A 27971-nucleotide genomic window follows, 5' to 3' on the forward strand; every position below is an offset into this window, starting at 1 on the left:
TTTTGGCTGCAGACACTCTTCCTGTGCTCAGCACCGATGGTGGAGAGTGGGGCAGGGACCACGCCGCTCCTGAGACAGCAGGTAGGAGCTGGGGGTGGAGGCAGCAACGCAGCATTCGAAGTGGAAGAAGGGTGGAGGAAGGACTCCCCGCTCACTGTGTGGGTTCTGGTGCTCAGCTGTGTGCTCAGAGGTAGCAGACTGGAGTGGAGAAGATGGTAGGGCAGTGTTCCACAGCAGAGAACCTGGCTCCCAGCGTTAGGCTGGCACAGGGTGGAAATGAGCAGCCCCCAGACTCCCCTCAGACCCTGCCAGCCAGAAAGAGATGGAGACAGTTCCCGCCCATCCCTTTCTCTTGAGCCATCAAGAGCTGGGGTGCAGCCTGGAAGGCTTCCTTAGCATAACAATGGGAAAAATTCTCCAGACAGGACAAAAAAATAGGGAGGGAACAAACCCCAAACCCTAACATAGCGCTCAGCGGTGGAGTCACTTCATTCAATGCACGACAGTCTACAGTCAATCTCCATTCTCCATCAGATTTGTGCACAGGCCAGATGGAACTGTTGAAGGGTGAGTGGGTTTTGCTGACCACCCCTTGGCTCTCCAGCTCACCGATCATCTTGTGGAAGGGGATCACAGCATCTTGATTACTCCAGTACTGCCTTCACTGTGGAGGTGGCAATTCACATATGTCACTCTTCCAACTTCAGGAGTGCTATTGCAGATGGGTTCTCCGACAGTCATGGCAAAGTATTCAATTGCTAAATGCCCTCTACCTCTACAGCAGATATTCCAGAATGTCTTGGGCCATGCAAGGCATCTGCAGATGCTCAAACCTTATTTGCCATATCAAGCACGATCTTCTCTATGTCATGCTACTACATCATTGCTAAAGCAAAAGTGCATTCTTGTGGCCCAACTCATACAAAGTGTCGCTACATGAGGGATGTATGTGGCATCAAGCTAGGATTCAATTTTGGAATACAGGCATGAAAAATTCAGCCCAAGACACCAAAATTCTCTGTTTCCCAATTCAATTTCAATTTTGATAACATTTTAATTTCCACTTTGATATCATTCTAATTTCAACATAAACCTCCATTCTCGATTCCCTCTTGTTTTTCATTTTCCCTTTATCCTTCAATTTTCCATTGCCCCTGACCACCCTTGAATAACCATTTCCCCTCCCACTTCTGAAACTCCAGCATGCCGAGGGTGATCATTACTTAGGAAAATGAGGCAAAGAGACAGAAATTGGATGCAGGAAAACTTTATTGTACCAAGAAGGGCAGGAGAGGAGAGAGGGACAGTGGGCAGGCCCAAGGCAGGCCAAGTGTCATGGGCTGCAGGAGGCCAGGGCAGCTTGTGCAGAGCTCAACTTCTCCATGCTGGGCTGAGGCGGCCGCACGCGTTTGGGCTGGGCTGTGGTGGCTCTAGCAGGGCCCGCAGGTGTCCCAGAGCTTCTTGCTGTAGCGGGGCAGGGCGCAAGGGCTGTAGGCGGGAGCAGCGCAGGCTCTGCCAAAGGTGCAGAGGCCAGCCGAGGCCTGGGTGGCGCCGGCGCCGTAGAGGCCGCCCAGCCCCAGGGAGCCGCCAAAGGCCGGTGCTCCGGAGGAGCCCACCACGGCTTGCTGGGGGAAGGAGGTGAGGATGGGGCCGGGGAAGGTGACCACCACGGGGGGCGGCTGGATCAAGGCCGAGGAGTCGGGGCACTGGCGGGCACACAGCTCGTTGCAGCTCTCAGCGATGGGCTGGGGCACAGCCACGCTGGTTTTGGGGGTGCACATGTCGTAGCAGGACATCTTGGTGAGAGATGCGAGGGTGCTCTGCAAGAGAGGGCAGCCATGGCAGGAGAGCAGCAGAGGCAGCACCCAAGCCACAGGGGCCGGGGCTGGAGCAGGGAGCTGTGAGCAGAAGGGCTCACACACTTACCCTTGTCCCTGAGGAGGAGAATGTGGCCAGGCGAGTGCTTGTCCCAGTGTGGCACAGGCAGGGCTTTTATAGCAGCCCCAGCATTGCTCAGCTCTGGCCAGGCCAGTCTCCATAGTGGACACTCCCTGCTGCTGCTGCTGACACCAGGGTGTCTGGCCCCTGCCCCTCCCTGAGTCAACATACCCCTGGTGACACCCCAGAACTTCCTGTTGCTTTATCCATCTTGTCCTTCATGCCACATCAGATACTTAAGAGCTGGGATGGCACCCAGGAATGGTCTCCAGTAACACATGGCAGAAGCTGGAGCATGTGAGGCAGTAGTGTCAAGACCCTGAAGGAAGGAGGTGACCTGTTCATCACAAGGGGGCCCAGCAGAACCAGACCCCATATGCCGGAAGACAGTGCCCAGGAAACTCTTTTACATTGGTAACTAACACGCATTGTGTCCCTCCTGATGTACATATGGAACAAGGAGCAGGTATAGCCCCCTGGTTAAGGCTCATTGCTTATTGCTTAATGGCCCTTTGTGCCATTAAAGGATTTCCTGGAGCCCATTCCTGAGTGTCATCCCTTCTATCAAGTATCTGATGTGGAAGGAAGCACAAGATGGATTGGGCGTCAGGAAGTGCTGGGGAGGCACCTGGGAGATGCTGACTCTGGGAGGGGCAGGGGCCGCAAAGACCTGGCGTCAGCAGCAGCAGCACCAGGGAGTGTCCACTGTCCAGATTGGCCTGGCTGGAGCTGAGCAATGCTGGGGCTGCTATAAAAGCTCTGCCTGGGCCACACTGGGCCAAGCACTCACCTGGCCACCTTCTCCTCCTCAGGGACAAGGCTAAGTGTGTGAGCCCTTCTGCCCTCAGCTCCCTGCTCCAGCCCTGGCCCCTGTGGCTTGGGTGCTGCCTCTGCTGCTCTCCTGCCATGGCTGCCCTCTCTTGCAGAGCACCCTCGCATCTCTCACCAAGATGTCCTGCTACGACGTGTGCACCCCCAAAACCAGCGTGGCTGTGCCCCAGCCCATCGCTGAGAGCTGCAACGAGCTGTGTGCCCGCCAGTGCCCCGACTCCTCGGCCTTGATCCAGCCGCCCCCCGTGGTGGTCACCTTCCCCGGCCCCATCCTCACCTCCTTCCCCCAGCAAGCCGTGGTGGGCTCCTCCGGAGCACCGGCCTTTGGCGGCTCCCTGGGGCTGGGCGGCCTCTACGGCGCCGGCGCCACCCAGGCCTCGGCTGGCCTCTGCACCTTTGGCAGAGCCTGCGCTGCTCCCGCCTACAGCCCTTGCGCCCTGCCCCGCTACAGCAAGAAGCTCTGGGACACCTGCGGGCCCTGCTAGAGCCACCACAGCCCAGCCCAAACGCGTGCGGCCGCCTCAGCCCAGCATGGAGAAGTTGAGCTCTGCACAAGCTGCCCTGGCCTCCTGCAGCCCGTGACACCCGGCCCGTCTGGGGCTTTTCCACCATCCCTCTCCTGTCCTCTCCTGCCCTTCCTGGTACAATAAAGTTTTCCTGCATCCAATTCCTGTCTCTTTGCCTCCGTTTTACCAAATTGTGAACTTTTGCAGTTTTTATGTCAGGACAGACAGGACTGGCATCTTCACCAGTGCTTTACTTGAAATTTGAAAGCCTTCTTTCAGTGAACTTCTCCCTGACAACTCTGACTCCTTTTCTTACGGGCAGCTCCAAACAGCTCTGACTCCTTTTCTCCTCTCTGCATAGCTGGCTAAACTCCAAGCTGTCCCTTAGCCGGCCACGTTACCCTGACTGTCCCTCATGCAACATATTCTTACCTTATCTGTCCCTTGTATGACTTCCTGTCCCTTACTTCCTCACAGCACGACAAGCAGACTCCATCCCAAACTGCAGCAGACACTCGGTCTCAAGCCCCAACTCAAACTGCAACTGTAACTTGCGACTGTAACTTGTGGTCAGCATGCCAACTCAATATTAACACCAGAAGTCTTTGGGCAAGCACACATGTTTGCACTCCTCAGTAATCAGAATAGGTGTAATTCATCCGGAGAAATTGCCTTCTGTACTATCCTTTAAATCTATCTTCCCACAATGAACACCCCAGACATATGGGATTTGCCAGAGTGGGAGGGGAAAATGATGATGCAGGGACGGCCTGGGGCAAAGGAAAATAGAAGGGGAAATAGAGAAAATTAAACAGAAGTTGGAATGAGAGAGGAGGTTTCTGATGAAAATGAAATCAAAATGGAAATTGAATCAAAAGATAGAGAATGTTGGGAAGGGGTTTTGGGAAAAGGAGAGCTAGAAGGAGGAGGAGAGTGAAAAGAAGCAGAAGGAAAACAATAAGGACAATGATGATAAGAAGAGGAAGGACAATGATGATAAGGAGAGGAAGGATAAAAGGAAAGCGAATGACAAGACAAAGCACAAGATGGAGATGGAGCAGAAGAAGATAATAAACAAAGACCATGAGAGTTAAAAAGAAGAAAGACTAAGACATAAACGGGAATGGGATGAATTTGATGACCACAAAATTTAATGTACACGGCACAGAGAGGGGGAAGTCTCTCTCTGATTTCTGTGCCTGGACCCTTAGCAGGGCCATGGTGGCTCAGAGGGCCTGGAGCTGTGTCAGCCTTTGCCCCTTGAGAGCTCCCATCTCTAGGGCCAACTCCATTGCCAGCGCTTCTGGAGGTGTGTAAGACCGTCTGATCTCATGGCCTGCAAGCAATTAGATCTGTCTGTCTTCAGACAGAGTGCTTGTAGCTCCGTTCCCTCCTCCTCATCCTCCTAGTTCTCCTTCCCTGACCCATACCCAAAGATCCCTACCATATATTCCAAACACCACTATGATTCTATTTGCAGCTGAAATTCAATCTCTACTGTCCGTTTCCCTCTTTTATTTTGCTGTCCTTTTTCAATTTTATTTTCTTTTCTGGCAGTGTCCCCATTTCCCCACACTATTTTGGAACATTCGCATCCCCATATGTTTACTGAGATGAGAAAATGAGGTAAAGAGACAGGAACTGGATGCAGGAAAACTTTATTGTACCAAGAAGGGCAGGAGAGGCCAGGAGATTGATGATGGACAAGCCTCAGGCACGTCAGGTGTCTCGGGCTGCAGGAGGCCAGGGCAGCTTGTGCAGAGCTCAACTTCTACATGCTGGGCTGAGGCGGCCGCACGCGTTTGGGCTGGGCTGTGGTGGCTCTAGCAGGGCCCGCAGGTGTCCCAGAGCTTCTTGCTGTAGCGGGGCAGGGCGCAAGGGCTGTAGGCGGGAGCAGCGCAGGCTCTGCCAAAGGTGCAGAGGCCAGCCGAGGCCTGGGTGGCGCCGGCGCCGTAGAGGCCGCCCAGCCCCAGGGAGCCGCCAAAGGCCGGTGCTCCGGAGGAGCCCACCACGGCTTGCTGGGGGAAGGAGGTGAGGATGGGGCCGGGGAAGGTGACCACCACGGGGGGCGGCTGGATCAAGGCCGAGGAGTTGGGGCACTGGCGGGCACACAGCTCGTTGCAGCTCTCAGCGATGGGCTGGGGCACAGCCACGCTGGTTTTGGGGGTGCACACGTCGTAGCAGGACATCTTGGTGAGAGATGCGAGGGTGCTCTGCAAGAGAGGGCAGCCATGGCAGGAGAGCAGCAGAGGCAGCACCCAAGCCACAGGGTCCGGGGCTGGAGCAGGGAGCTGTGAGCAGAAGGGCTCACACACTTACCCTTGTCCCTGAGGAGGAGAAGGTGGCCAGGTGAGTGCTTGTCCCAGTGTGGCCCAGGCAGGGATTTTATAGCAGCCCCAGCATTGCTCAGCTCCATCCAGGCCAATCTGCACAGTGGACACTCCCTGATGCTGCTGCTTCTGACACCAGGGTATTGCAGCCCCTGCCACTCCCTGAGTCAGCAACTCCCTGGCGTCATCCCAGCACCTCCACCTGCTCAAGCCATTTTGTGCTTCCTGCCACATCAGATACTTGATTGCCAGGATGGCACCCAGGAATGGGCTCCAGCAATGCCTTTAATGGTCCAAATGGGTGTGGCAGGGCTGGAATCAGCCTAGGCTTGATGGACGTCTCTTCCCCTTGTTCCATATGTAGATCTAGAGGTACACAAGTGGTCTTTGTCGCCAAAGTAAAAGAGTTTCCTGGACAGTGAATGCAGGCACAGAGGATCTGATTCCCATGGGCTCTTTTGTGGTGAAAAGGTCACCTCCATGCTGCAGGGTCCTGGCACTACTGCCTCACATGCTGTAGCTCCTGCCAGGTGTTACTGGAGCCTATTCTTGGGTGCCATCCTGGCTAACAATCATCTGATGTGGCAGGAAGGACAAGATGGATCGGGCATGAGGATGTGCTGGAGTGACACCTGGGGGATGCTGATTCAGGGAGGGGCAGGGGCCAGACACCCTGGTGTCAGCAGCAGTAGCAGCAGGGAGTGTCCACTGTGCAGATTGGCCTGGCCAGAGCTGAGCAATGCTGGGGCTGCTATAAAAGCCCTGCCTGTGCCACACTGGGACAAGCACTCGCCTGGCCACATTCTCCTCCTCAGGGACAAGGGTAAGTGTGTGAGCCCTTCTGCTCTCAGCTCCCTGCTCCAGCCCCGGCCCCTGTGGCTTGGGTGCTGCCTCTGCTGCTCTCCTGCCATGGCTGCCCTCTCTTGCAGAGCACCCTCGCATCTCTCACCAAGATGTCCTGCTACGACGTGTGCACCCCCAAAACCAGCGTGGCTGTGCCCCAGCCCATCGCTGAGAGCTGCAACGAGCTGTGTGCCCGCCAGTGCCCCGACTCCTCGGCCTTGATCCAGCCGCCCCCCGTGGTGGTCACCTTCCCCGGCCCCATCCTCACCTCCTTCCCCCAGCAAGCCGTGGTGGGCTCCTCCGGAGCACCGGCCTTTGGCGGCTCCCTGGGGCTGGGCGGCCTCTACGGCGCCGGCGCCACCCAGGCCTCGGCTGGCCTCTGCACCTTTGGCAGAGCCTGCGCTGCTCCCGCCTACAGCCCTTGCGCCCTGCCCCGCTACAGCAAGAAGCTCTGGGACACCTGCGGGCCCTGCTAGAGCCACCACAGCCCAGCCCAAACGCGTGCGGCCGCCTCAGCCCAGCATGGAGAAGTTGAGCTCTGCACAAGCTGCCATGGCCTCCTGCAGCCCGTGACACTTGGCCTGCCTTGCGCTTGCCCACCGTCTCTCTCCTGACCTCTCCTATCCTTCCTGGTACAATAAAGTTTTCCTGCATCAAATTCCTGTCTCTTAGACTCTTTTTCCCAAGTAATGAACACCCCCAGCATGACAGAGTTCCAGTAGTGGGAGAGGAACTGGCTGTGCCGGAGTGACCAGGGGCTTTAGGAGTCCAGTGTTCCTCTGGCTTCCCTGGGAGCTTCAAGACCCCCCTGGCAGGGTCCCCAAAGACCCTCAAATGAGACCCAAGTGTCTCAGGGGCTGTGTTTAGCTCCTTGGAACAATTGAGAGAAGAAATACAAGCTGCAAAAATAAATGGAGTTTAAATTCGGTTGTTAGAATGTAGAATATGCAGATTTCTAGAATGTTTATATTAAGAGGCTCATAGTCAAGATGTAGGATTTGGGGCATAGTATGCTTCTTCCTCCTTCTTCTCCATGCCATCCATCTTGAAGTGCCCCCTTGGCATCCCTCGTTTGGATTGGGGCAAAATTAGACATTACAATAAGGTTGTGGTGTCTTGGAAAATAACTGTAAATATCAAATACGTAATTTAAAGTATAAAAAATAAGTCCTGCCTCTGTCAGGCAGATTCTGTCCTGGACGTCTGGCTGGACAGATTGCTGTTAGTTGGACAAAGAATTCCTTGGATAAGAAATAATAAACAAACCATGAAAACCTCTAAGAACATCCTCCTGCAGTCTCTCATTAGTGGGCATCGGAAAGAACTGGGTTCCAGACCACCTTTATGTCCTCCTGAGGTGATCTCAAGTGTAAGGAGACACCTTGGGCTGTGACAAGGGGCAATGGAAAATTGTAGGAGAAAGGGAAAATAAAACAGAAGAGAAACTCAAGAGTGGATGTTTATGTGGTGATTAAAATGACTTCAAAATTGAAATTGAGTCATAACACAAGGAATGTTGGGAAGACGTTGGGGGAGAAGGAGAAAGAGTATGAATAGTAGCAGCAGGAAAAGATTAAGGAGAATGAGGATAAGAAGGCTAGAAGAAGAAGAACAAGACAAAAGAGAAGAAGGAGATGGAAAAGATGGGAAACAAAGACAATGAGAGCTATAAAGACGAAACACTAAGAAATATAAGGGAAAGGAAAGGAGTAGATGTCAATGCAATTTGTCAATGTACATGGCACAGAGGGGAATTACTTCTCTGATTTCTGTCCCTGGTACTTTAGCAAACCCATGGTGGCAGAGAGGGCCTGGAGCTGTGGCAGCTTTTCCCCCTGGAGGACTCCCAAATCTGGGGCCAACCTCATTGCCAGCACTACTGAAGGTGTGCAGGAGCTCCTGGTCTCAAGGCATGCAAGCAATTGGGTCTGTCTATATTCAGACAGAGTGCTTGGAGCTCCTTGTCCTTATCTGTGTCCTTGTGCTTCTTCTTCTTCTTCTATTCATCCTCCTCCTCCGCTTTCCCTGACCCATTCCCAGAGCTCTCCGTCTTATCTTCCCACTTCCCCTATGAGTCCATTTTCTTCTGCACTTCATTGACTGTTTACCTCTTCGATTTTTACTATAATTTTCCAGTTTCATTTTCTTTCCTAATACCGTCATCATTTCCCCTTCCAACCTGGGAAAATCCCCCAGCCCCATGGCCCTCAAAATTTGGGAAAAAGAGACAGAGACAGGAATTGGATGCAGGAAAACTTTATTGTACCAAGACAGGCAGGAGAGGCCAGGAGAGGGATGGTGGACAAGCCCAAGGCAGGCCGGGTGTCACGGGCTGCAGGAGGCCATGGCAGCTTGTGCAGAGCTCAACTTCTCCATGCTGGGCTGAGGCGGCCGCACGCGTTTGGGCTGGGCTGTGGTGGCTCTAGCAGGGCCCGCAGGTGTCCCAGAGCTTCTTGCTGTAGCGGGGCAGGGCGCAAGGGCTGTAGGCGGGAGCAGCGCAGGCTCTGCCAAAGGTGCAGAGGCCAGCCGAGGCCTGGGTGGCGCCGGCGCCGTAGAGGCCGCCCAGCCCCAGGGAGCCGCCAAAGGCCGGTGCTCCGGAGGAGCCCACCACGGCTTGCTGGGGGAAGGAGGTGAGGATGGGGCCGGGGAAGGTGACCACCACGGGGGGCGGCTGGATCAAGGCCGAGGAGTCGGGGCACTGGCGGGCACACAGCTCGTTGCAGCTCTCAGCGATGGGCTGGGGCACAGCCACGCTGGTTTTGGGGGTGCACACGTCGTAGCAGGACATCTTGGTGAGAGATGCGAGGGTGCTCTGCAAGAGAGGGCAGCCATGGCAGGAGAGCAGCAGAGGCAGCACCCAAGCCACAGGGGCTGGGGCTGGAGCAGGGAGCTGTGAGCAGAAGGGCTCACACACTTACCCTTGTCCCTGAGGAGGAGAAGGTGGCCAGGCGAGTGCTTGTCCCAGTGGCACAGGCAGGGCTTTTATAGCAGCCCCAGCATTGCTCAGCTCAGCCAGGCCAATCTGCACAGTGGACACTCGCTGCTGCTGCTGCTGACACCAGGGTGTCCGGCCCCTGCCCCTCCCTGAGTCAGCATCCCCCAGATGTCACTCCAGCACATCCTCATGCCCGATACATCTTGTCCTTCCTGCCACATCAGATGATTGTTAGCCAGCATGGCACCCAAGAATAGGCTCCAGTAACACATGGCAGAAGCTGGAGCATGTGAGGCAGTAGTGCCAGGACCCTGCATCATGGAGGTGTCCTGTTCACCACAAAAGAGCCCATGGGAATCAGATCCTCTGTGTTTTGCATTCACTGTCCAGGAATCTCTTTTACTTTGGCGACAAAGACCCCTTGCGTACTTCTAGATCTACATGTGGAACAAGGGGAAGAGACGTCCATCAAGCCTAGGCTGATTCCAGCCCTGCCACACCCATTTGGACCATTAAAGGCATTGCTGGAGCCCATTCCTGGGTGCCATCCTGGCAATCAAGTATCTGATGTGGCAGGAAGCACAAAATGGCTTGAGCAGGAGGAGGTGCTGGGATGACGCCAGGGAGATGCTGACTCAGAGAGGGGCAGGGGATGCAACACCCTAGTGTCAGCAGCAGCAGCATCAGGGAGTGTTCACTGTCCAGATTGGCCTGGCTGGAGCTGAGCAATGCTGGGGCTGCTATAAAGGCCCTGCCTGGCCCACACTGGGTCAAGCACTCGCCTGGCCACCTTCTCCTCCTCAGGGACAAGGGTAAGTGTGTGAGCCCTTCTGCTCTCAGCTCCCTGCTCCAGCCCTGGCCCCTGTGGCTTGGGTGCTGCCTCTGCTGCTCTCCTGCCATGGCTGCCCTCTCTTGCAGAGCACCCTCGCATCTCTCACCAAGATGTCCTGCTACGACGTGTGCACCCCCAAAACCAGCGTGGCTGTGCCCCAGCCCATCGCTGAGAGCTGCAACGAGCTGTGTGCCCGCCAGTGCCCCGACTCCTCGGCCTTGATCCAGCCGCCCCCCGTGGTGGTCACCTTCCCCGGCCCCATCCTCACCTCCTTCCCCCAGCAAGCCGTGGTGGGCTCCTCCGGAGCACCGGCCTTTGGCGGCTCCCTGGGGCTGGGCGGCCTCTACGGCGCCGGCGCCACCCAGGCCTCGGCTGGCCTCTGCACCTTTGGCAGAGCCTGCGCTGCTCCCGCCTACAGCCCTTGCGCCCTGCCCCGCTACAGCAAGAAGCTCTGGGACACCTGCGGGCCCTGCTAGAGCCACCACAGCCCAGCCCAAACGCGTGCGGCCGCCTCAGCCCAGCATGGAGAAGTTGAGCTCTGCACAAGCTGCCCTGGCCTCCTGCAGCCCGTGACACCCGGCCTGTCTGGGGCTTGTCCACCATCAATCTCCTGGCCTCTCCTGCCCTTTCTGGTACAATAAAGTTTTCCTGCATCCAGTTCCTGTCTCTTTGCCTTATTTTCTCATCTCAGTAAACATATGGGGATGCGAATGTTCCAAAATAGTGTGGGGAAATGGGGACGCTGCCAGAAAAGAAAATAAAATTGAAAAAGAACAGCAAAATAAAAGAGGGAAATGGACAGTAGAGATTAAATTTCAGCTGCAAATAGAATCATAGTGGAGTTTGGAATATATGGTAGGGATCTTTGGGTATGGGTCAGGGAAGGAGAACTAGGAGGATGAGGAGGAGGGAACGGAGCTACAAGCACTCTGTCTGAAGACAGACAGATCTAATTGCTTGCAGGCCATGAGATCAGACGGTCTTACACACCTCCAGAAGTGCTGGCAATGGGGTTGGCCCTAGAGATGGGAGCTCTCAATGGGCAAAGGCTGACACAGCTCCAGGCCCTCTGAGCCACCATGGCCCTGCTAAGGGTCCAGGCACAGAAATCAGAGAGAGACTTCCCCCTCTCTGTGCCGTGTACATTAAATTTTGTGGTCATCAAATTCATCCCATTCCCGTTTATGTCTTAGTCTTTCTTCTTTTTAACTCTCATTGTCTTTGTTTATTATCTTCTTCTGCTCCATCTCCATCTTGTGCTTTGTCTTGTCATTCGCTTTCCTTTTATCCTTCCTCTCCTTATCATCATTGTCCTTCCTCTTCTTATCGTCATTGTCCTTATTGTTTTCCTTCTGCTTCTTTTCACTCTCCTCCTCCTTCTAGCTCTCCTTTTCCCAAAATCCCTTCCCAACATTCTCTATCTTTTGATTCAATTTCCATTTTGATTTCATTTTCATCAGAAACCTCCTCTCTCATTCCAACTTCTGTTTTATTTTCTCTATTTCCCCTTCTATTTTCCTTTGCCCCAGGCCGTCCCTGCATCATCATTTTCCCCTCCCACTCTGGCAAATCCCATATGTCTGGGGTGTTCATTGTGGGAAGATAGATTTAAAGGATAGTACAGAAGGCAATCTCTCCGGATGAATTACACCTATTCTGATTACTGAGGAGTACAAACATCTGTGCTTGCCCAAAGACTTCTGGTGTTAATAATGAGTTGGCATGATGACCACAAGTTACAGTCGCAAGTTACAGTTGCAGTTTGAGTTGGGGCTTGAGACTGAGTGTCTGCTGCAGTTTGGGATGGAGTCTGCTTGTCATGCGGTGAGGAAGTAAGGGACAGGCAGTCATACAAGGGACAGATAAGGTAAGAATATGTTGCATGAGGGACAGTCAGGGTAACGTGGCCGGCTAAGGGACAGCTTGGAGTTTAGCCAGCTATGCAGAGAGGAGAGAAGGAGTCAGAGCTGTTTGGAGCTGCCTGTAAGAAAAGGAGTCAGAGTTGTAAGAGAGAAGTTCACTGAAAGAAGGCTTTCAAATTTCAAGTAAAGCACTGGTGAAGATGCCAGTCCTGTCTGTCCTGACATAAAAACTGCAAAATTCACAATTTGGTAAAAAGGAAGCAAAGAGACAGGAATTGGATGCAGGAAAACTTTATTGTACCAGAAAAGGCTGAAGAGGCCAGGAGAGGGATGGTGGAAAAGCCCCAGGCAGGCCGGGTGTCACGGGCTATAGGAGGCCAAGGCAGCTTGTGCAGAGCTCAACTTCTCCATGCTGGGCTGAGGCGGCCGCACGCGTTTGGGCTGGGCTGTGGTGGCTCTAGCAGGGCCCGCAGGTGTCCCAGAGCTTCTTGCTGTAGCGGGGCAGGGCGCAAGGGCTGTAGGCGGGAGCAGCGCAGGCTCTGCCAAAGGTGCAGAGGCCAGCCGAGGCCTGGGTGGCGCCGGCGCCGCAGAGGCCGCCCAGCCCCAGGGAGCCGCCAAAGGCCGGTGCTCCGGAGGAGCCCACCACGGCTTGCTGGGGGAAGGAGGTGAGGATGGGGCCGGGGAAGGTGACCACCACGGGGGGCGGCTGGATCAAGGCCGAGGAGTCGGGGCACTGGCGGGCACACAGCTCGTTGCAGCTCTCAGCGATGGGCTGGGGCACAGCCACGCTGGTTTTGGGGGTGCACACGTCGTAGCAGGACATCTTGGTGAGAGATGCGAGGGTGCTCTGCAAGAGAGGGCAGCCATGGCAGGAGAGCAGCAGAGGCAGCACCCAAGCCACAGGGGCCAGGGCTGGAGCAGGGAGCTGTGAGCAGAAGGGCTCGCACACTTACCCTTGTCCCTGAGGAGGAGAAGGTGGCCTGGTGAGTGCTTGGTCTAGTCTGGCCCAGGCAGGGCTTTTATAGCAGCCCCAGCACTGCTCAGCTCCATCCAGGCCAATCTGCACAGTGGACACTCCCTGCTACTGCTGCTGCTGCTGCTGCTGACACCAGGGCTGTGCATCCCCTGCCACTCCCTGTGTCATCATACCCCAGGTGCCACCCCAGAACTTCACGTTGCCCAAGCCATCTTGTGCTTCCTGCCAAATCAGATACTTTATACCAGGGATGACACCTAGCATTGGACTCTAGGAACACCTGACAGGAGCTGGAGCATCTTGTGGCAGGTGTGCCCAGAGCCTGCACTTTCGAGGTGACCTGTTAATCACAGGAATGCCTAGCAAACCCAGACCCCATCTGAATGCAGTCAGTGGCCGGGGAACACTTTTACATTGGTGACATACACTCCTTGTGTCCTACTTGATCTGCACATGGAACAAGGAGCAGAGATGTCCACTGAGCCCAAGCAGATTCCAGCCCTGGCCCACCCCTTTGGACCATTAAACTTCCTTCTGGAGCCGATTCCCTGCTATCAATTAGCTGACATGGCAAGAAGGACAAGATGACTTGGAGAGCAGGATCTGCTAGGGCGGCACCTGGGGGATGCTGACTCAGGGAGGGGCAAGGGACGCACAGCCCTGGTGTCAGAAGTAGCAGTAGCAGGGAGTGTCCACTGTGCAGGTTGGCCTGGCTGGAGCTGAGCAATGCTGGGGCTGCTATAAAAGCCCTGCCTGGGCCACACTGGACCAAGCACTCGCCTGGCCACCTTCTCCTCCTCAGGGACAAGGGTAAGTGTGTGAGCCCTTCTGCTCACAGCTCCCTGCTCCAGCCCCGGCCCCTGTGGCTTGGGTGCTGCCTCTGCTGCTCTCCTGCCATGGCTGCCCTCTCTTGCAGAGCACCCTCGCATCTCTCACCAAGATGTCCTGCTACGACGTGTGCACCCCCAAAACCAGCGTGGCTGTGCCCCAGCCCATCGCTGAGAGCTGCAACGAGCTGTGTGCCCGCCAGTGCCCCGACTCCTCGGCCTTGATCCAGCCGCCCCCCGTGGTGGTCACCTTCCCCGGCCCCATCCTCACCTCCTTCCCCCAGCAAGCCGTGGTGGGCTCCTCCGGAGCACCGGCCTTTGGCGGCTCCCTGGGGCTGGGCGGCCTCTACGGCGCCGGCGCCACCCAGGCCTCGGCTGGCCTCTGCACCTTTGGCAGAGCCTGCGCTGCTCCCGCCTACAGCCCTTGCGCCCTGCCCCGCTACAGCAAGAAGCTCTGGGACACCTGCGGGCCCTGCTAGAGCCACCACAGCCCAGCCCAAACGCGTGCGGCCGCCTCAGCCCAGCATGGAGAAGTTGAGCTCTGCACAAGCTGCCCTGGCCTCCTGCAGCCTGTGACACCCGGCCTGCCTGAGGCTTGTCCACCATCCCTCTCCTGGCCTCTCCTGTCTTCCTTGGTACAATAAAGTTTTCTTGCATCTAGATCTTGTCTCTTTGCCTCCTTTTCCCAAGTCATTAGGGCTTCTGGGAAGGGGGAGTTGCATGAGTGGGAGTGGAAAGGGTGGTTCTCGGAGAACTGCTAATGGAAAGGAAGAGTGAAATAGAAGCTGGAATGGGACAGTGTAGGTTAAAGTGGAAAAGAAAATGGAATCAAAGTTGAAATGGGAGGATATGAAGGAGAGCTTTGGGAATGGATCAGATATAGATGAGGAGATGGAGATGGAGGAGGCGAAGGAGGTCCTAACACTGTCTGATGAAAAGACAGATCCCATTGCTTTCATGACATGAGACCAGGAGCTTTTACACCCATGCAGGAGTTTTACCAATGGCTTTGGCTCCAGAGCTAGGAGCCCTCCAGGGGCAAAGGCTGTCACAGCTCCTTGCCCTCTGTGCTACCATAGCTCTGCTATAGGACCAGGGATTAAAATCTGAGAGAAATTCCTCCCTCATTATGCCTTGTACATCGACAAATTTAATTGTCATCAAGTCCATCCTTCCCTTTCCCTTTCTATGTCTTTGTTTTTCTTCGTTACAGTTCTCATTCACTTTGTTTCTCATCTTCTCCTTCTTCTCCTTCATCTTGTCCTTCTTCGCATGTGGGTAGATACACTGAAGGAATAATGCAGGAAGGAATCTTTCCCAATGACTTGCATCGGTATTGATTGCCGAGGAGTGGCAAATCCTGTGTCTGGCCCATCAATTTGTGGGATATGAAGGAGTGGGTCAGCTGCCCGCTAGTTACAGGCTTTTGCAGTTGGAGCATGAGAACAAGAGTCCGCTGGAGTAAGAGAAGGAGTCTGTTGGCTGTGCAGGTGAGGGACATGCAGTCGTGCAAGGGGCAGATATGGTGAGAAGATGATTTGTGAGGGACAGTCAGGGTTAGGCAGCCAGGAAAGGGACAGCTTGTGTTTATCCTGTCATGCAGAGTGAAAGGCAGACTCAGTGCTATGTGGAGCTGCTCTAAGAGAAGGAATTAGTACTTTGTGAAGGTGCCTATACAAAAGGCATCGGAGTTACCTGAGAGAGGTTTATGAAAGAAGGAGTGAGAATTACAAAGAAAGAAGTTCATTAAGAGAAGAAGACATGTAGAGTTTCCTACTAAAGTATTGGTGGTGATTCCAATTAAGGGGCTGGTGGTGATGCCAGGCGAATCTGTCTCTACATAGGAATTGCAATTTTCTTGCTCTCCTTGCCCTTCTTATCCTCATTCTCCTTAGTCATTTCCTTCTGCGCCTCTCCATACTCCTTCCTCTCACCCAAACCTTCCCAATATTGTCTAGCTTTTGTTTAAATTTTAATTTTGATTTCGTTGCAATCTCCACAGAAACCTCCACTCTCCCATTCCCTATTCTGTTTTGTTACCCTTCTCCATTCAATTATCTGTTGCCCAAGGCCCTCCCGGCATCACCATTTCCCTTATCACTCATGCAAATCCCTGATCCCTGGGAGCCCTCATGACATGTGAAAAGGAGGCAAAGAGACAGGAATTGGATGCAGGAAAACTTTATTGTACCAGGAGGGAAAGGAGAGGCCAGGAGAGGGATGGTGGAAAAGCCCCAGACAGGCCGGGTGTCACGGGCTGCAGGAGGCCAGGGCAGCTTGTGCAGAGCTCAACTTCTCTGTGCTGGGCTGAGGCGGCCGCACGCGTTTGGGCTGGGCTGTGGTGGCTCTAGCAGGGCCCGCAGGTGTCCCAGAGCTTCTTGCTGTAGCGGGGCAGGGCGCAAGGGCTGTAGGCGGGAGCAGCGCAGGCTCTGCCAAAGGTGCAGAGGCCAGCCGAGGCCTGGGTGGCGCCGGCGCCGTAGAGGCCGCCCAGCCCCAGGGAGCCGCCAAAGGCCGGTGCTCCGGAGGAGCCCACCACGGCTTGCTGGGGGGAAGGAGGTGAGGATGGGGCCGGGGAAGGTGACCACCACGGGGGGCGGCTGGATCAAGGCCGAGGAGTCGGGGCACTGGCGGGCACACAGCTCGTTGCAGCTCTCAGCGATGGGCTGGGGCACAGCCACGCTGGTTTTGGGGGTGCACAGCTCGTAGCTGCTCCTGGGGGGACACACATCGTAGCAGGACATCTTGGCGTGACAGAGATGAGGCTGAAAGGGAATTCAGAAAACAGGGGTTAGAAGAGTCACGGGGATCTCCAGATTCAGCAGTGTGCTGCTCCCACACCTGCCACAGACTCTGACCGGCCACAGCCACACAACCTTGCCCACACTGCCCAGCAATGGCTCTGTGCCCAGCAGCACCCTTAAAGCCCTGATCCCTAAGCCCCCAGATCTCACAAGCCCTGCCCAAGTCCCTGTGCCCAGCCTGGCTCCATCTGTCCCGGACAAGGGGCTCCTTCCTTGCTCTCCCAAGGCGGCTGAGCTGGGCCTGGCCATTCCAGGCTGGTGCCAGCACATCCGCTCCCCCTGGCATCTCTGGCGGCAAGGGAGGGCCCTGGGCAGCCCCTGGGCCAGGAGGCAGAGCCCTGCAGGACCCACCTGGCCTTGGGCTGAGCAGAGCGAGGCCGCAGCAGTGGATGCAGCCCTGGGCCAGGACAGCGCTTTTATGGGTGGCTGCAGAGGTGGGGCAGGAGCTGCCCATGCTGGGTGCACGTGTGCGGGACAAGGCCCGGCCTCAGCCCTGCTGCCACGGGGCCCTTCTGCTGACTCCTGCATTTCATGGCCAGCCTCAAGCTGCACCATCAGCTCCTGCAATTATCCAGCTGGGATGCTGCCAGTGCCACTTCCTGGGCCACAGCAGCTCCAGGAGGTGTCTGGCGTGTGCCACCGGCTGTTTCTGATGGGCAGAGGGCAGACCTGAACCAACACCTAAAGAAACGCACATCCTATGTGCCCCTGCCTGCTCAACAGCATCCAGCACTGGCCAGCGCTGCAGAGCTGGACTCCATCTGGTCCCCAGGCACTGCCAGGGAGCTCTGTGACACAGGGAACACAGGGTCCCCATGCCAGGCTTGACATACAGGGCTCAAGAATTAGAAACGCCCCAAAAAGCGGAACTCTACTCAGGGATATTTCAGCCCTACCGAAGGCCACGAAGCCCTCAGATGTGCCCATGCAGCCAAATTCCTGGGTGCCATCCCAGCAATCAAGTATCTGATGTGGCAGGAAGGACAAGATGGCTTGGGCAGCAGGATGTGCTGGGGCGGGACCAGGGGGATGCTGACTCAGGAAGGGGTAGGGGCTGCAATACCCTGGTGTCAGCAGCAGCAGCACCAGGGAGTGTCCACTGTGCAGATTGGCCTGGATGGAGCTGAGCAATGCTGGGGCTGCTATAAAAGCCCTGCCTGGGCCACACTGGACCAAGCACTCGCCTGGCCACCTTCTCCTCCTCAGGGACAAGGGTAAGTGTGTGAGCCCTTCTGCTCACAGCTCCCTGCTCCAGCCCCGGCCCCTGTGGCTTGGGTGCTGCCTCTGCTGCTCTCCTGCCATGGCTGCCCTCTCTTGCAGAGCACCCTCGCATCTCTCACCAAGATGTCCTGCTACGAGCTGTGCACCCCCAAAACCAGCGTGGCTGTGCCCCAGCCCATCGCTGAGAGCTGCAACGAGCTGTGTGCCCGCCAGTGCCCCGACTCCTCGGCCTTGATCCAGCCGCCCCCCGTGGTGGTCACCTTCCCCGGCCCCATCCTCACCTCCTTCCCCCAGCAAGCCGTGGTGGGCTCCTCCGGAGCACCGGCCTTTGGCGGCTCCCTGGGGCTGGGCGGCCTCTACGGCGCCGGCGCCACCCAGGCCTCGGCTGGCCTCTGCACCTTTGGCAGAGCCTGCGCTGCTCCCGCCTACAGCCCTTGCGCCCTGCCCCGCTACAGCAAGAAGCTCTGGGACACCTGCGGGCCCTGCTAGAGCCACCACAGCCCAGCCCAAACGCGTGCGGCCGCCTCAGCCCAGCATGGAGAAGTTGAGCTCTGCACAAGCTGCCCTGGCCTCCTGCAGCCCGTGACACCCGGCCTGCCTGAGGCTTGTCCACCATCCCTCTCCTGGCCTCTCCTGCCTGTCTTGGTACAATAAAGATTTCCTGCATCCAATTCCTATCTCTTTGCCTCCTTTTACCAAGTCATGAGGGCCATGGGTATGGGGATTTTCCAAGCGAGGGAGGGCAAATAATGACGCTGGCAGAAGTAAAAATGATAGTGTAAAAGAACTTTAAAATAGAAGAGGGAAACGGATAGTAGATATTAAAGTGTAGAAGAAATTCAATCATAGAGGAAATGGGAGGATGTGATTGAGAGCTGTGGTAATGGGTCAGAGAAGAAGGGAAAAGGGAAGTAGGAGGAGAATGTATTCTGAGATGGATTCTGCTTAGGTGGAGAGCTGGGTGTGGCCTGACATGTGCCTGGTGGCCATTTATTTATATCCTGAAGAATTATGTGAATTTTCATTCACATCAGTAAGGGTGATGTACTTATTAGCTCAGATTCAGGTTTTCTTCCTGATACCTATTTAAAATCATGTGCATCATGGTTTTTGTAGAGATGAGTTTCACTATTAAGAATGTTCGAGTTTTAAATTTGTCTAAAATATTAACAATATGTTAATTTGAGAAATATAGCTGCTTAGTGGAAATAACAAAAATAAGAAGGGAAAATGAATCTACTGCATGATTTAGGGTCTGGGGTTTTTTAAGCTAGAGAGAATTAATGTATTTTGAATTTATTTTTCTGGGTTTTGATGCTTTTAGGAAGACTTGCCAGGAGCTCCTCATTTGAGAATTCACAAGCAGTTGTCCTTTCAATTTTCTATTCGTGAATATTGAAGGATTACTTGGAAAAACTGTGCAGCTGCCAATGCCATGGCCAGTGACATGGTTGCTGGGTCCTTCTGTGGTCTCAGGCATGAGGAACATGAATTTTGGAGCAGGAAAAACGAACTGCACTGCTTTGACAGGCACAGCGAAGGCCTTATCTCATGGAGCGTTTGCACAGCGGTGCTCAGCTTCTTCAGGCTGAGTTTTAGGATCAAGCTGTGAAGTAGGGGCTGAGGTTTTAAATAGCAGCCTAACGCAGTACTGGCTTCTCTAGCAGCCTGGCTGCAGCAAAGGAACAGGCAATTTGGCCACATCACTTAAATGCTGCTGGTATGCACTGAACTCATTTAAAGCCAGAGGAGAAATTCTGCTTAAAGAGCCTGAGACAGAAGATGGTGGCCTTCATATGATTTGACTGAAGCAGAAAATATTTTTCTAAAATGACAGTGCCTTTTATAAACACGAGTGTTTGTATGTCCCATGGGACCTTGAGATCAATGTTTATAATTCATTCTGTTGGAGGCTACCTGAGAAGAAGTTTGAGGTGCATTGACCAGGTGGTAAGTAAAAGACAGGCAGAGATATGAGGCGTATAGAAATAATCAGTTTACAGGGTGCAGAATTCCAAACATTTATCCTAAAGTTAGAATAAGAGGAAATACTTAATTCTGCAGTCACTAGCTCGGCTTTCCTGTCTGGGAATAAATCCCAGGTCTTCCCAGCAGTCAGGAGGGAGCCGCTGCCAGGGGTGAGGAAGCTGCAGAGGCAGACATAAAAACGTGGACACCAAACTTGGGTAGTGCTGGAAACAGTGAGCAATGTAAAATGTTCATAAACAGAAAATCACCAGGTTGGGCCTGACTTCTGCCAAGCATCAGAGCCCCATGGGAGGAAAAAAAACTTGCTGAACTTTGCTAAACTTCACCCTTAGATAGTTAACTCTGAGCCACACATAGGACAGGTAAACCATGGAATTATATATCATATAAGCATGCCAGCTAAATCTTCAGTGCCACCCTGGAAAACAGTGCTCTGAAAAGCCCCATAAAGAAAGGAGAATGTGGACAGCAATCCTTATCCTGAAGACTGAACTCTACACAGTATATTGTTCTGCTTGTGAGGGGCTGTCATGTTTACAAATAGAAACTTTTGGATTATTGAAATCACTCTCTATTATGTTTGCTACCTAGATGCTACACTAATCAGAATTTTTTCCCCAAAAATAACCCTCTCTAAAGATTTTATCCTAACCTTGAAAATAGTCATTTAGACCACTATATAGGAATAAGTTTTTGCTGGAGAGCTGGGATCTACTGTTGCTTTGGCACCACGTGGGGCTCTGTGCAAGCACACACAAGCCAGTGAGAGTGCATCTCAGCAATGGCAAAGGGAACCTCACTGGTGGGGAGCAAGACATGGGATAGGATACAGGACATTCTGCTTGGATCTGCTCAGCTGGCACGTGTAAGCAAACAGGGTCCCTGCCTGCAGTATGAAGACTCTGACAGAAACCATAATCCTTCTATTTTTGTAGTTGTGAAACTACAACTGAATTGTGGCTGTGAGTTGTACATATTTATGTACTAAAAATACATGAATGCTTTTTATTTTAAGGATCTTGATTCCCCATGCTGTTTCCTTTTCTGTCTTATCCATTATCTTTAATATTTGCCTTATTTTTGCCTCTCCATGCTTTGCTGGTACATTCCTTGTAGTGTGCTTTCTATCACAACTTCCAGAACAGATTTCACCAGAATAATTTCCCTTTCTCTACTTTAGAGGATAAAAAATTAAATCATGTTTCACATAGCATTCTCATTTGAGTCTTGCAGTAGAAAGCAGGAATGAGAAGCTACTCAATTAACAGGGAAGCTACTGTTTAAAGCCCAAAACCAACTTGTGTTACTGTGCTGGAGACACTTGCCATGTTGTCTAAAGGTATTTTATTTTCTCCAGTATTCTTACTTGGTAGCAGCATGCTATTTTTAAATAATTTCTGGTTCTTCTTGTTGCACTATGTTACAGTAGAAAAAATATTTTCCAACAATTTAGAAACTCCCAAAGGTTATAATAACGCTGGATCTATGCTCCCAAATGTAAACACAGATCTTAATCATTCAAATACTTACCTTAATGTTTATATGAAATTTATCAAAGAAAGGTTTTCCTCCTCTTGTGTATATATTAATTCAAGCTGTGGACTTAAATAAACTTTTTCATTAATTGCAAACATTCTGTAAGATTTTCTTTCAGCCTTATGGTCTCCTTAGTATAACATACCTAATTAACAGTCAATTGCAGGATGAAAGTAAGCTCCCTCATGCACAAATTCATTTGGAAGCAAAGTCTGATCTGCTACATTTTTACCTTATTGACAAAAGAATCACAGAGAGTCAGGTTGCACTTTCATTACAGAGTGCATTTGTTATGCTGGCAGCCAAAGGGAGCATGCTAGTTGTAAATGGAGATATTACCTGAGAAACTGCTAACATAATAAATATGGAAGTTTGTGTCACCGTTTATGAAATTATTTATTTAAAGTTGTTTGTTCCTTATGGTTCCTAAAAGAAAATGCAACATTTTGTATTAAACAATGTAGGTAGAAATCCTAGAGAAGAGATCTTCTAAGCATTTGGATTGATTTGCATTGGTCCTTTTGAAGTTAAATCTGGCAGGATGGGGAGGGAGCAGAGTTTTAAAAAGCCCACATGACATCATATATTGTCAGTATAGAAACAAAGGGTTTTACTTCACCTGCTTTTATTAAGTAAAAATGATTATTAAAAGGGAAAAAAACTTTGCTTAAAAGGTTGAAAAGCATATACAATTATCCCACTAGGCATAATGTAATAATAGGATTGATTACCAGAAATACTTTATCTTTTAACACAAACAAAACACCTGTCAAGTTCTTTTAGCATCTTATACAAACACTCATGAAATTTTTAATAAGAAGACAAGGAGAATGAAGAGGATAAGAAAAAATATATATAATGTAGGTAGGGCTCGTTTTGCAGTGGGATATGCTGGAAGAATAGGGAGTGAGGTAGAAATATTTGATATTTAGGAGAGATATAGAGAGGCAGATATCTATTGACTGAATGTGGTATGATTATAACTGACTGATTAAAAGTTGTGAGTATGAATCTGGCATGTAGATGGAGGAAAACTCTCTTATGGAAGATGCAGACAAAGAAAGCTGTTATTTGGACTGGGAAAGTTTGGACTTGGAAAACTGCAAGTTTTTCAAGCTATAAACATGTTTTTGTCAACAGAGAGTTTGGAGTGGAACAAAGTATAATAATGAAGTATAATATTTGATGTGCCTGCTACAGGTTTTAGCATAGCAACACAAGATTAATGTCTCAAACAACATGAAACAGGAATTAGTTCTGACAGGCTTGCCAAACTGCCTGCCAGCAGCCAGGTGGGGTTTTTAAAAATTATTTTATTGGGTTTTTTTAAAGGAAGATGACATTTGGAGTTTGGACTAAAATGCTTGGAATTGAGAGACAATTAAATATCCTGTATAGAAAAGGAAGCTGTCACTGGCAGAAGATGGGGAGACAGTTCTGACTGAGGCTACACACAGAAGGCTTCAACACTGAAATGTCACAGGCTTCATGAAGGGCTCTGCAAGAGGATTTCAAACACACAAAAAAAAAAAGTTGGTTAGGATATGGGTCAGGATATGCTAACAGCTCCAGAAGAATGGGAGAAACAATGTTATTTAGGGGTTGGAGCTTCGCACTTAAGAGCTTTGATCGCACTTCTAGGAAAAGCTGCAGTGTAGAGCAGCTGGCTCAAGTTTGGGATTGACCCTATTTACTGCTCAGCCAAGACATGAAAATAGAAATGCATGACAGAAAGTTTCTTGGCTAAAAAGGTACAGCATTTCTCCCTGGAGCCATATGTGCATAAAGAGGGACAATATGCCTATGTGTCATTAACACGAGAATTCACAGTATGGTATTGAAAATGGAGGCAGATACAGAAGCAGCAAAGCTCTTGACTTTCAAGGATCCAGAAGGCAGTGGGCAAAGGCCCTAGGTCAAGCTTAAAGTAAATGAGCATAATTTTACAACACCAGAGTAAAAGGTAAAACTTAAGCAGCCTTCCTGTTAGGGTAACTTGTCCAAGGGTATTTAGAGGTAAAGGCAATGAGATAGAAATTGCATTTAAACAAATATGCTGGACATGAGGAACATAGAAAAGAAAAATGTTGAGCTGTATTTAGTGCAGTCACATACATATAAAGTAATTTCTGAATTCCTCAAACCTGAGTTTGAGGTATACATGCTGCAAAAGTCTGGCAAAAAGCATTTGGATAAATAGTAGAAACGGAGCATAATTTCATGTGCGGCCTTTATGAAAAGGGCTGCACTGATTACAGGTACTCCAAAGAGTGATGGCAGCTTAAGGTGCTGTGGGTGCAATAAAGCCACTGTGAATCACAGCTGAAATGAATCAATATCTTTTTCCTAAATCCATTCATTTGCAGAACTTGGTGGCTGGGCAGAGCTTACTAAACTGTGCTCGCTTTGTGTGTCTTCAGAGAGAGGATTGGAATTAGAACTGAATGCATTTCTGAGAGTGAACATACATGAGAGACTATTTCAGTGTGAGCAATTACCCTATAGCATAGTCAGTGTATTTGCTCATATCTAAGAGTAATGGATTCATGACTTCCAGTATAACATTGCTGCCTGGGCTTTTATAGCATGGGAGTAAATAAGGATTGTGACTTTTATAAAACTGAGATGGAAGTCTTGCATTTTGCTTCACCTCAGGAAAATATAAAGTATGTGTGGATAGAAAAGAAAAATACTGCTTGAAGAAGAAATACTGTTGCAGGAAGAATAAGCAATTGTATCATGTGCTGGATGTTGGATATTCTTTCTGGCCAGAAATGGCATATATTATAAAGGAAGTTCTCCTGTAAAATTAGCTGAAGCAGTATCAGTTAAGAGTTACCAGGACAGTTACTTTTGCTTGAAGGTCTACAACACACCTTTGAATTGCCACAGTTATTTATACAGCATGGGATATTTAAATTGACTTCATGTTGGATAACAAAGTACTTTGTACTGAGAAGGGCTTTATACAAAGGCAATAGGGAATCCATCAGTCCCAGAGACTATTTTAGCAAAGAGATGCTTATACAGTGGAAAAGAGTTTGATTTCCTGCGGGTAGACTTAGCAAAGGACTTAGAAAAGGTGAAAATGGTAAATAGAAAATAATAAGAAAAAAAGACTCATAGTCTGGATCTCCCCTCGTTTTGCTGCTCAGAGCAGAGAGTGCTGATACATGACTGAAAGGAGGGAGAGAGAGGCCAGTATGGTAGAGCAGATATTGGGATGGGTGACATATTTAGAAGTGGAGGAAAGGAGAGATAAGAAAGAGGCAGTTTAATAATTGCCTGCAGATAAAACCAGAGGATAGTTACAGAATATGCACACTGACATTATTGAAAAATGGTCACAAGCTTTCATAAGCTCCAAGAGGGAACAAGGATGTGGCACTGGGAAGTAATAAGCATGGAGAAATGAGAAGGCATGTTTGTAAACATCACAGGAGCCAGAAAAAGCAGCCTCATGCTTATCACGTCTAGCACGGCTCCACAGATTTCTGTGCTTAGCACGGGAATATTGGGCAGGCAGGGCTTTGGTTGGGAATACGCCCCCTCTGCCTTCTTAGGGAAGGCCTTACAGTGTATGGAAGTGCAGATGGGATGTGGATGTGTGTCTTGAAAGGAGAAATATGGCCATCTACTCTGCCAGGCAGTGCTGTGCAAAAAGGAATGGGCTTCAGTCCTTCCTAAGGGTGACTGTGGGACCTGGCATTCTGCAAAACTGCAGCTCTATTCACATGATATGGATGCAAGGAGGATTTGAACACAGACACTGTGAGTCTATTTTTTATTTTAGATGCAGAACGAGATGAAGAGAGGGATACTTGAGAGTAATGGCCTCAAAAAAACCCAAAAAATAAGCAGTTGAAAAAGCAGTTTCTCTTCTGACCAAGTGCCCCACAGCAGTTCTATACAGCTAACCTGTGGGGTTTTGCAGGCAGTAATGTTTTCTTGAGAGAGGATCACCAGCAAATGCTGTGATAAGCCCAGGTCTGCTTGCTCTGCCCTTGCATTTTGGCAGCAGCCTTTCTGCTAGATGAATGATTTGCAGAGCAGCTTTGTAGACTGGATTTGTGAGGATGATCTGGTTTAAAAAAAAATAGCTGTGGGGAAAAAGAGAGTTATTTTTAACCCAAATCGGTTTATTATTCATGCTTAACAGGAGAGCATTACCACGTCAGGAACGCACATGCAGGCAGGAAGCATGCTGCAGAGCAGGGTAAGGTCTCAGCTGCTTCAGGTGGGGCTGTAGGGCCTGGCTTTTAGCCTCTGCTGGGAGCTCAGCTTCTGCCAACATGGCAGGTTTCAATTCGCTCCAGGGCTTTTATTTTTGAAACTCATTGTTCTGGATTTGAACTGGAAAAGGTAACTGTTTAAGGCTGCAGCTTTTCCCCCACTTTTAATTTTTAAGACTTTCAGGTTGGGAAAAGGTAAAATCCTTCCTTCCTTCCTTCCTTCCTTCCTTCCTTCCTTCCTTCCTTCCTTCCTTCCTTCCTTCCTTCCTTCCTTCCTTCCTTCCTTCCTTCCTTCCTTCCTTCCTTCCTTCCTTCCTGCCTCCCTGCCTCCCTGCCTCCCTGCCTCCCTGCCTCCCTGCCTCCCTGCCATTGTAGGAGTAGAAGGCCATGTATTTCTGTATTCTGACCCTCTGGACAGCTGCCTGGGGTAGGCTGGGCTCAAGACTTATAGGGTGAACAACAGAAAGGTCATGCAAAAGTAAAATCCTGGTTTTGAAATCAATACTAATCCAGTTTCTTTATAATTTAGGGTGTCATCATTGTGCTAAACCATCTCTTTGTAGCAGTGGGATGACTAAGCACAACAGAGACAGTGCCCAGCTTGGAGGGAAAACTATGGATTTGCTACCACAAAGGTATTAACCAAGGCAAGCTGAGGCACATCTTGACTAAGGCCAGTCATCCTCCTGCCCATGGACATCTTTTGTAGGAGCTGAGAAAGGAGCCCACATTTCTCAAGCCTTGCCGCAACTCCTGAAGTCCATAAATTACTTTCTCCTCTTCTTTCCCTGTTTTCTTTTATCTGTGAGTTTACTGAACTGAGAGTCTGCCTTCTCATAATGAGGCCAGAGTACATTGGAATTATCTGCAGGCATCAGTTAATAAATGGCAGAATTAAAGGCAAAGAGCTGGCTGGGGTGATGTGTGTCAGGCTGGCACGGGGCAGCAGCCCCTTTCTGGAGCGGGGCAAACTGAGCGGGGGCAGGAGGGCGCAGCTCCTCTGCGTGCCTACTGCAATTAAACTAAATTGCCTGACTCTCTTATCCTGCTCCTGCCTCAAAAAGCCAGGGTATAAATTGCTGTCAGGTTGTGGCTGCTAATGAGACTGAGCTGCACAATGTCCCCTCTGCTGTGCTGGAGGAGGGTGAAGTGGGAGAGGGTGGGTGCATCCATGTGGATGATGAAATCTCACAACTGACTCTAAGGGAAAGCCATCAGTTCTTATTTATTACTTGAGTAGCTGCAGCAAGCCATTAAAGAGTTAACAATCTTCCTCTCAGGAGGAGATAGGACCAATGTAAACAGAAGCATTATTTACTCGGTATTCCTTTTTTATTATTATTATTATTTCATGCAGAACTTGTAAGGTTGCTTATCAGTAAGGTTGCCCAACATTTTCCTTTGGGAAAAGCTGTTTTCAATTGCTTCTAGCAATTCTTAACCATTTGGACTGTAATTTTCCACACCAGATACTTGGCTCAGACCAAGTAGGTCTGGAATATTTCCAAGACATTGTGGTTTATGGGTTTTTTTACTTTTTTTTTTTTTTTTTTTTTTTTTTTTTTTTTTTTTTTTTTTTTTTAGGCATTACCTGGGGAGCATACATTCTTTTGTCCATGCTAAAATTTAAAATTTTAAAATGTGTTGAAGTGAGAAGGGAATATTTTCTGTCCCACAGTGATCTGCCAAAATTTGGCAATATTATAAAACTATGGAAAAAAGTATTTTAAAAAATCAGAACTGAGCACTGTCCTTCCCCTGCCAGCTCAAGGGTAATGGGATGTTGTGCTCCGAGAGTAATTGAGCAAATAATTATGTGCTGTTTGTTTGCTGAGTCTGTGGTTCAGTTTTCAGGACAAAGCTTGAGGATTTCTAGGTTTCTACATGTGTTCGTGTGGCAAAAGTGAGACCAGCTTGTTAAACTCAGCTCCCAATGCAATTAGGAAATATTTTCCTTTGAATAAGAACCACAAGGTTTGGTCTTTGAGTGTGTGTAACTCAAACCTCTCTGTCTCTAATACAGGACTGTATTTATTTTTTACAGAACTTGGGCAGGAAATAAAAGACGGAAATCACCTTTCACTCTTCCAGAAAAACACAGAAATTAGACAAAAATAATAATTCCCATAGAACATCACATGTCCAGGTTTTATTCTAGTTGCAATTTTGTGACATTAGCAATGCAAGTAAAATCTTGTGTTTGCTTCTGTTTAGATCAAGGAACCTAGAAACAGTGACAGTCTATTTATTTTTTTATGGTTGCTGAACCTCTATTAAGAGGTATTATTCATGCTGTTTGATTTTTCTGCCTT

The 27971-nt window shown here is 50.6% G+C and overlaps 10 protein-coding genes across 12 annotated transcripts in view; 5 read left to right on the forward strand and 5 right to left on the reverse strand.

The window, feature by feature from the left end:
* The window catches only part of LOC130249942 (scale keratin-like), a 30449-nt gene extending 12430 nt beyond the window's left edge, over positions 1–18019 (reverse strand). Inside the window, exons 1-2 of one of the 3 annotated variants that reach the window (XM_056485117.1) lie at positions 17033–18019; positions 16048–16642 (exon numbers count right to left, since the gene is read on the reverse strand). In XM_056485117.1, the coding sequence (XP_056341092.1) occupies positions 16169–16642; positions 17033–17236 (678 nt within the window). In that variant the 5' untranslated portion in view covers positions 17237–18019 and the 3' untranslated portion in view covers positions 16048–16168. Of the gene's footprint in view, positions 1–16047; positions 16643–17032 lie in introns of those variants that run through there. The other 2 variants (XM_056485121.1, XM_056485120.1) reach the window with 2 other exon arrangements.
* On the reverse strand, positions 1254–2131 carry LOC130249951 (scale keratin-like). Its single transcript, XM_056485133.1, has 2 exons — positions 1927–2131; positions 1254–1820 (listed from the first exon to the last, which is right to left on the reverse strand). Exon 2 carries the CDS (start codon positions 1794–1796, stop codon positions 1431–1433), a length of 366 nt encoding a protein of 121 aa, XP_056341108.1. The 5' UTR covers positions 1797–1820; positions 1927–2131; the 3' UTR covers positions 1254–1430.
* LOC130249949 (scale keratin-like) lies at positions 2866–3378 on the forward strand. Its single transcript, XM_056485131.1, has one exon. The coding sequence runs from the start codon at positions 2889–2891 to the stop codon at positions 3252–3254; it is 366 nt and encodes a 121-aa protein (XP_056341106.1). The 5' UTR covers positions 2866–2888; the 3' UTR covers positions 3255–3378.
* On the reverse strand, positions 4919–5629 carry LOC130249952 (scale keratin-like). The gene is made up of 2 exons (XM_056485134.1): positions 5595–5629; positions 4919–5488 (listed from the first exon to the last, which is right to left on the reverse strand). Exon 2 carries the CDS (start codon positions 5462–5464, stop codon positions 5099–5101), a length of 366 nt encoding a protein of 121 aa, XP_056341109.1. The 5' UTR covers positions 5465–5488; positions 5595–5629; the 3' UTR covers positions 4919–5098.
* Positions 6414–6994, forward strand: LOC130249945 (scale keratin-like). Its single transcript, XM_056485125.1, has 2 exons — positions 6414–6428; positions 6535–6994. The coding sequence occupies exon 2, from the start codon at positions 6559–6561 to the stop codon at positions 6922–6924; it is 366 nt and encodes a 121-aa protein (XP_056341100.1). The 5' UTR covers positions 6414–6428; positions 6535–6558; the 3' UTR covers positions 6925–6994.
* LOC130249943 (scale keratin-like) lies at positions 8801–9391 on the reverse strand. Its single transcript, XM_056485123.1, has 2 exons — positions 9367–9391; positions 8801–9260 (listed from the first exon to the last, which is right to left on the reverse strand). The coding sequence occupies exon 2, from the start codon at positions 9234–9236 to the stop codon at positions 8871–8873; it is 366 nt and encodes a 121-aa protein (XP_056341098.1). The 5' UTR covers positions 9237–9260; positions 9367–9391; the 3' UTR covers positions 8801–8870.
* LOC130249948 (scale keratin-like) lies at positions 10157–10871 on the forward strand. Its single transcript, XM_056485130.1, has 2 exons — positions 10157–10195; positions 10302–10871. The coding sequence occupies exon 2, from the start codon at positions 10326–10328 to the stop codon at positions 10689–10691; it is 366 nt and encodes a 121-aa protein (XP_056341105.1). The 5' UTR covers positions 10157–10195; positions 10302–10325; the 3' UTR covers positions 10692–10871.
* LOC130249944 (scale keratin-like) lies at positions 12465–13052 on the reverse strand. The gene is made up of 2 exons (XM_056485124.1): positions 13031–13052; positions 12465–12924 (listed from the first exon to the last, which is right to left on the reverse strand). Exon 2 carries the CDS (start codon positions 12898–12900, stop codon positions 12535–12537), a length of 366 nt encoding a protein of 121 aa, XP_056341099.1. The 5' UTR covers positions 12901–12924; positions 13031–13052; the 3' UTR covers positions 12465–12534.
* Positions 13696–14539, forward strand: LOC130249946 (scale keratin-like). Its single transcript, XM_056485126.1, has 2 exons — positions 13696–13863; positions 13970–14539. The coding sequence occupies exon 2, from the start codon at positions 13994–13996 to the stop codon at positions 14357–14359; it is 366 nt and encodes a 121-aa protein (XP_056341101.1). The 5' UTR covers positions 13696–13863; positions 13970–13993; the 3' UTR covers positions 14360–14539.
* Positions 16733–18571, forward strand: LOC130249950 (scale keratin-like). The gene is made up of 2 exons (XM_056485132.1): positions 16733–17895; positions 18002–18571. Exon 2 carries the CDS (start codon positions 18026–18028, stop codon positions 18389–18391), a length of 366 nt encoding a protein of 121 aa, XP_056341107.1. The 5' UTR covers positions 16733–17895; positions 18002–18025; the 3' UTR covers positions 18392–18571.
* The last annotated feature ends 9400 nt before the right edge of the window (positions 18572–27971 follow it).

Source organism: Oenanthe melanoleuca, chromosome 2 (genome assembly GCF_029582105.1).
Source record: "Oenanthe melanoleuca isolate GR-GAL-2019-014 chromosome 2, OMel1.0, whole genome shotgun sequence".
NCBI classification, from domain to species: Eukaryota; Metazoa; Chordata; class Aves; order Passeriformes; family Muscicapidae; genus Oenanthe; species Oenanthe melanoleuca.

Bases quoted from the DNA above. Each gene is read 5' to 3' on its own strand.
- LOC130249944 (XM_056485124.1), bottom strand. From the start codon at position 12,900: ATGTCCTGCTACGACGTGTGCACCCCCAAAACCAGCGTGGCTGTGCCC.
- LOC130249950 (XM_056485132.1), top strand. From the start codon at position 18,026: ATGTCCTGCTACGAGCTGTGCACCCCCAAAACCAGCGTGGCTGTGCCC.
- LOC130249945 (XM_056485125.1), top strand. From the start codon at position 6,559: ATGTCCTGCTACGACGTGTGCACCCCCAAAACCAGCGTGGCTGTGCCC.
- LOC130249951 (XM_056485133.1), bottom strand. From the start codon at position 1,796: ATGTCCTGCTACGACATGTGCACCCCCAAAACCAGCGTGGCTGTGCCC.
- LOC130249946 (XM_056485126.1), top strand. From the start codon at position 13,994: ATGTCCTGCTACGACGTGTGCACCCCCAAAACCAGCGTGGCTGTGCCC.
- LOC130249943 (XM_056485123.1), bottom strand. From the start codon at position 9,236: ATGTCCTGCTACGACGTGTGCACCCCCAAAACCAGCGTGGCTGTGCCC.
- LOC130249952 (XM_056485134.1), bottom strand. From the start codon at position 5,464: ATGTCCTGCTACGACGTGTGCACCCCCAAAACCAGCGTGGCTGTGCCC.
- LOC130249949 (XM_056485131.1), top strand. From the start codon at position 2,889: ATGTCCTGCTACGACGTGTGCACCCCCAAAACCAGCGTGGCTGTGCCC.
- LOC130249948 (XM_056485130.1), top strand. From the start codon at position 10,326: ATGTCCTGCTACGACGTGTGCACCCCCAAAACCAGCGTGGCTGTGCCC.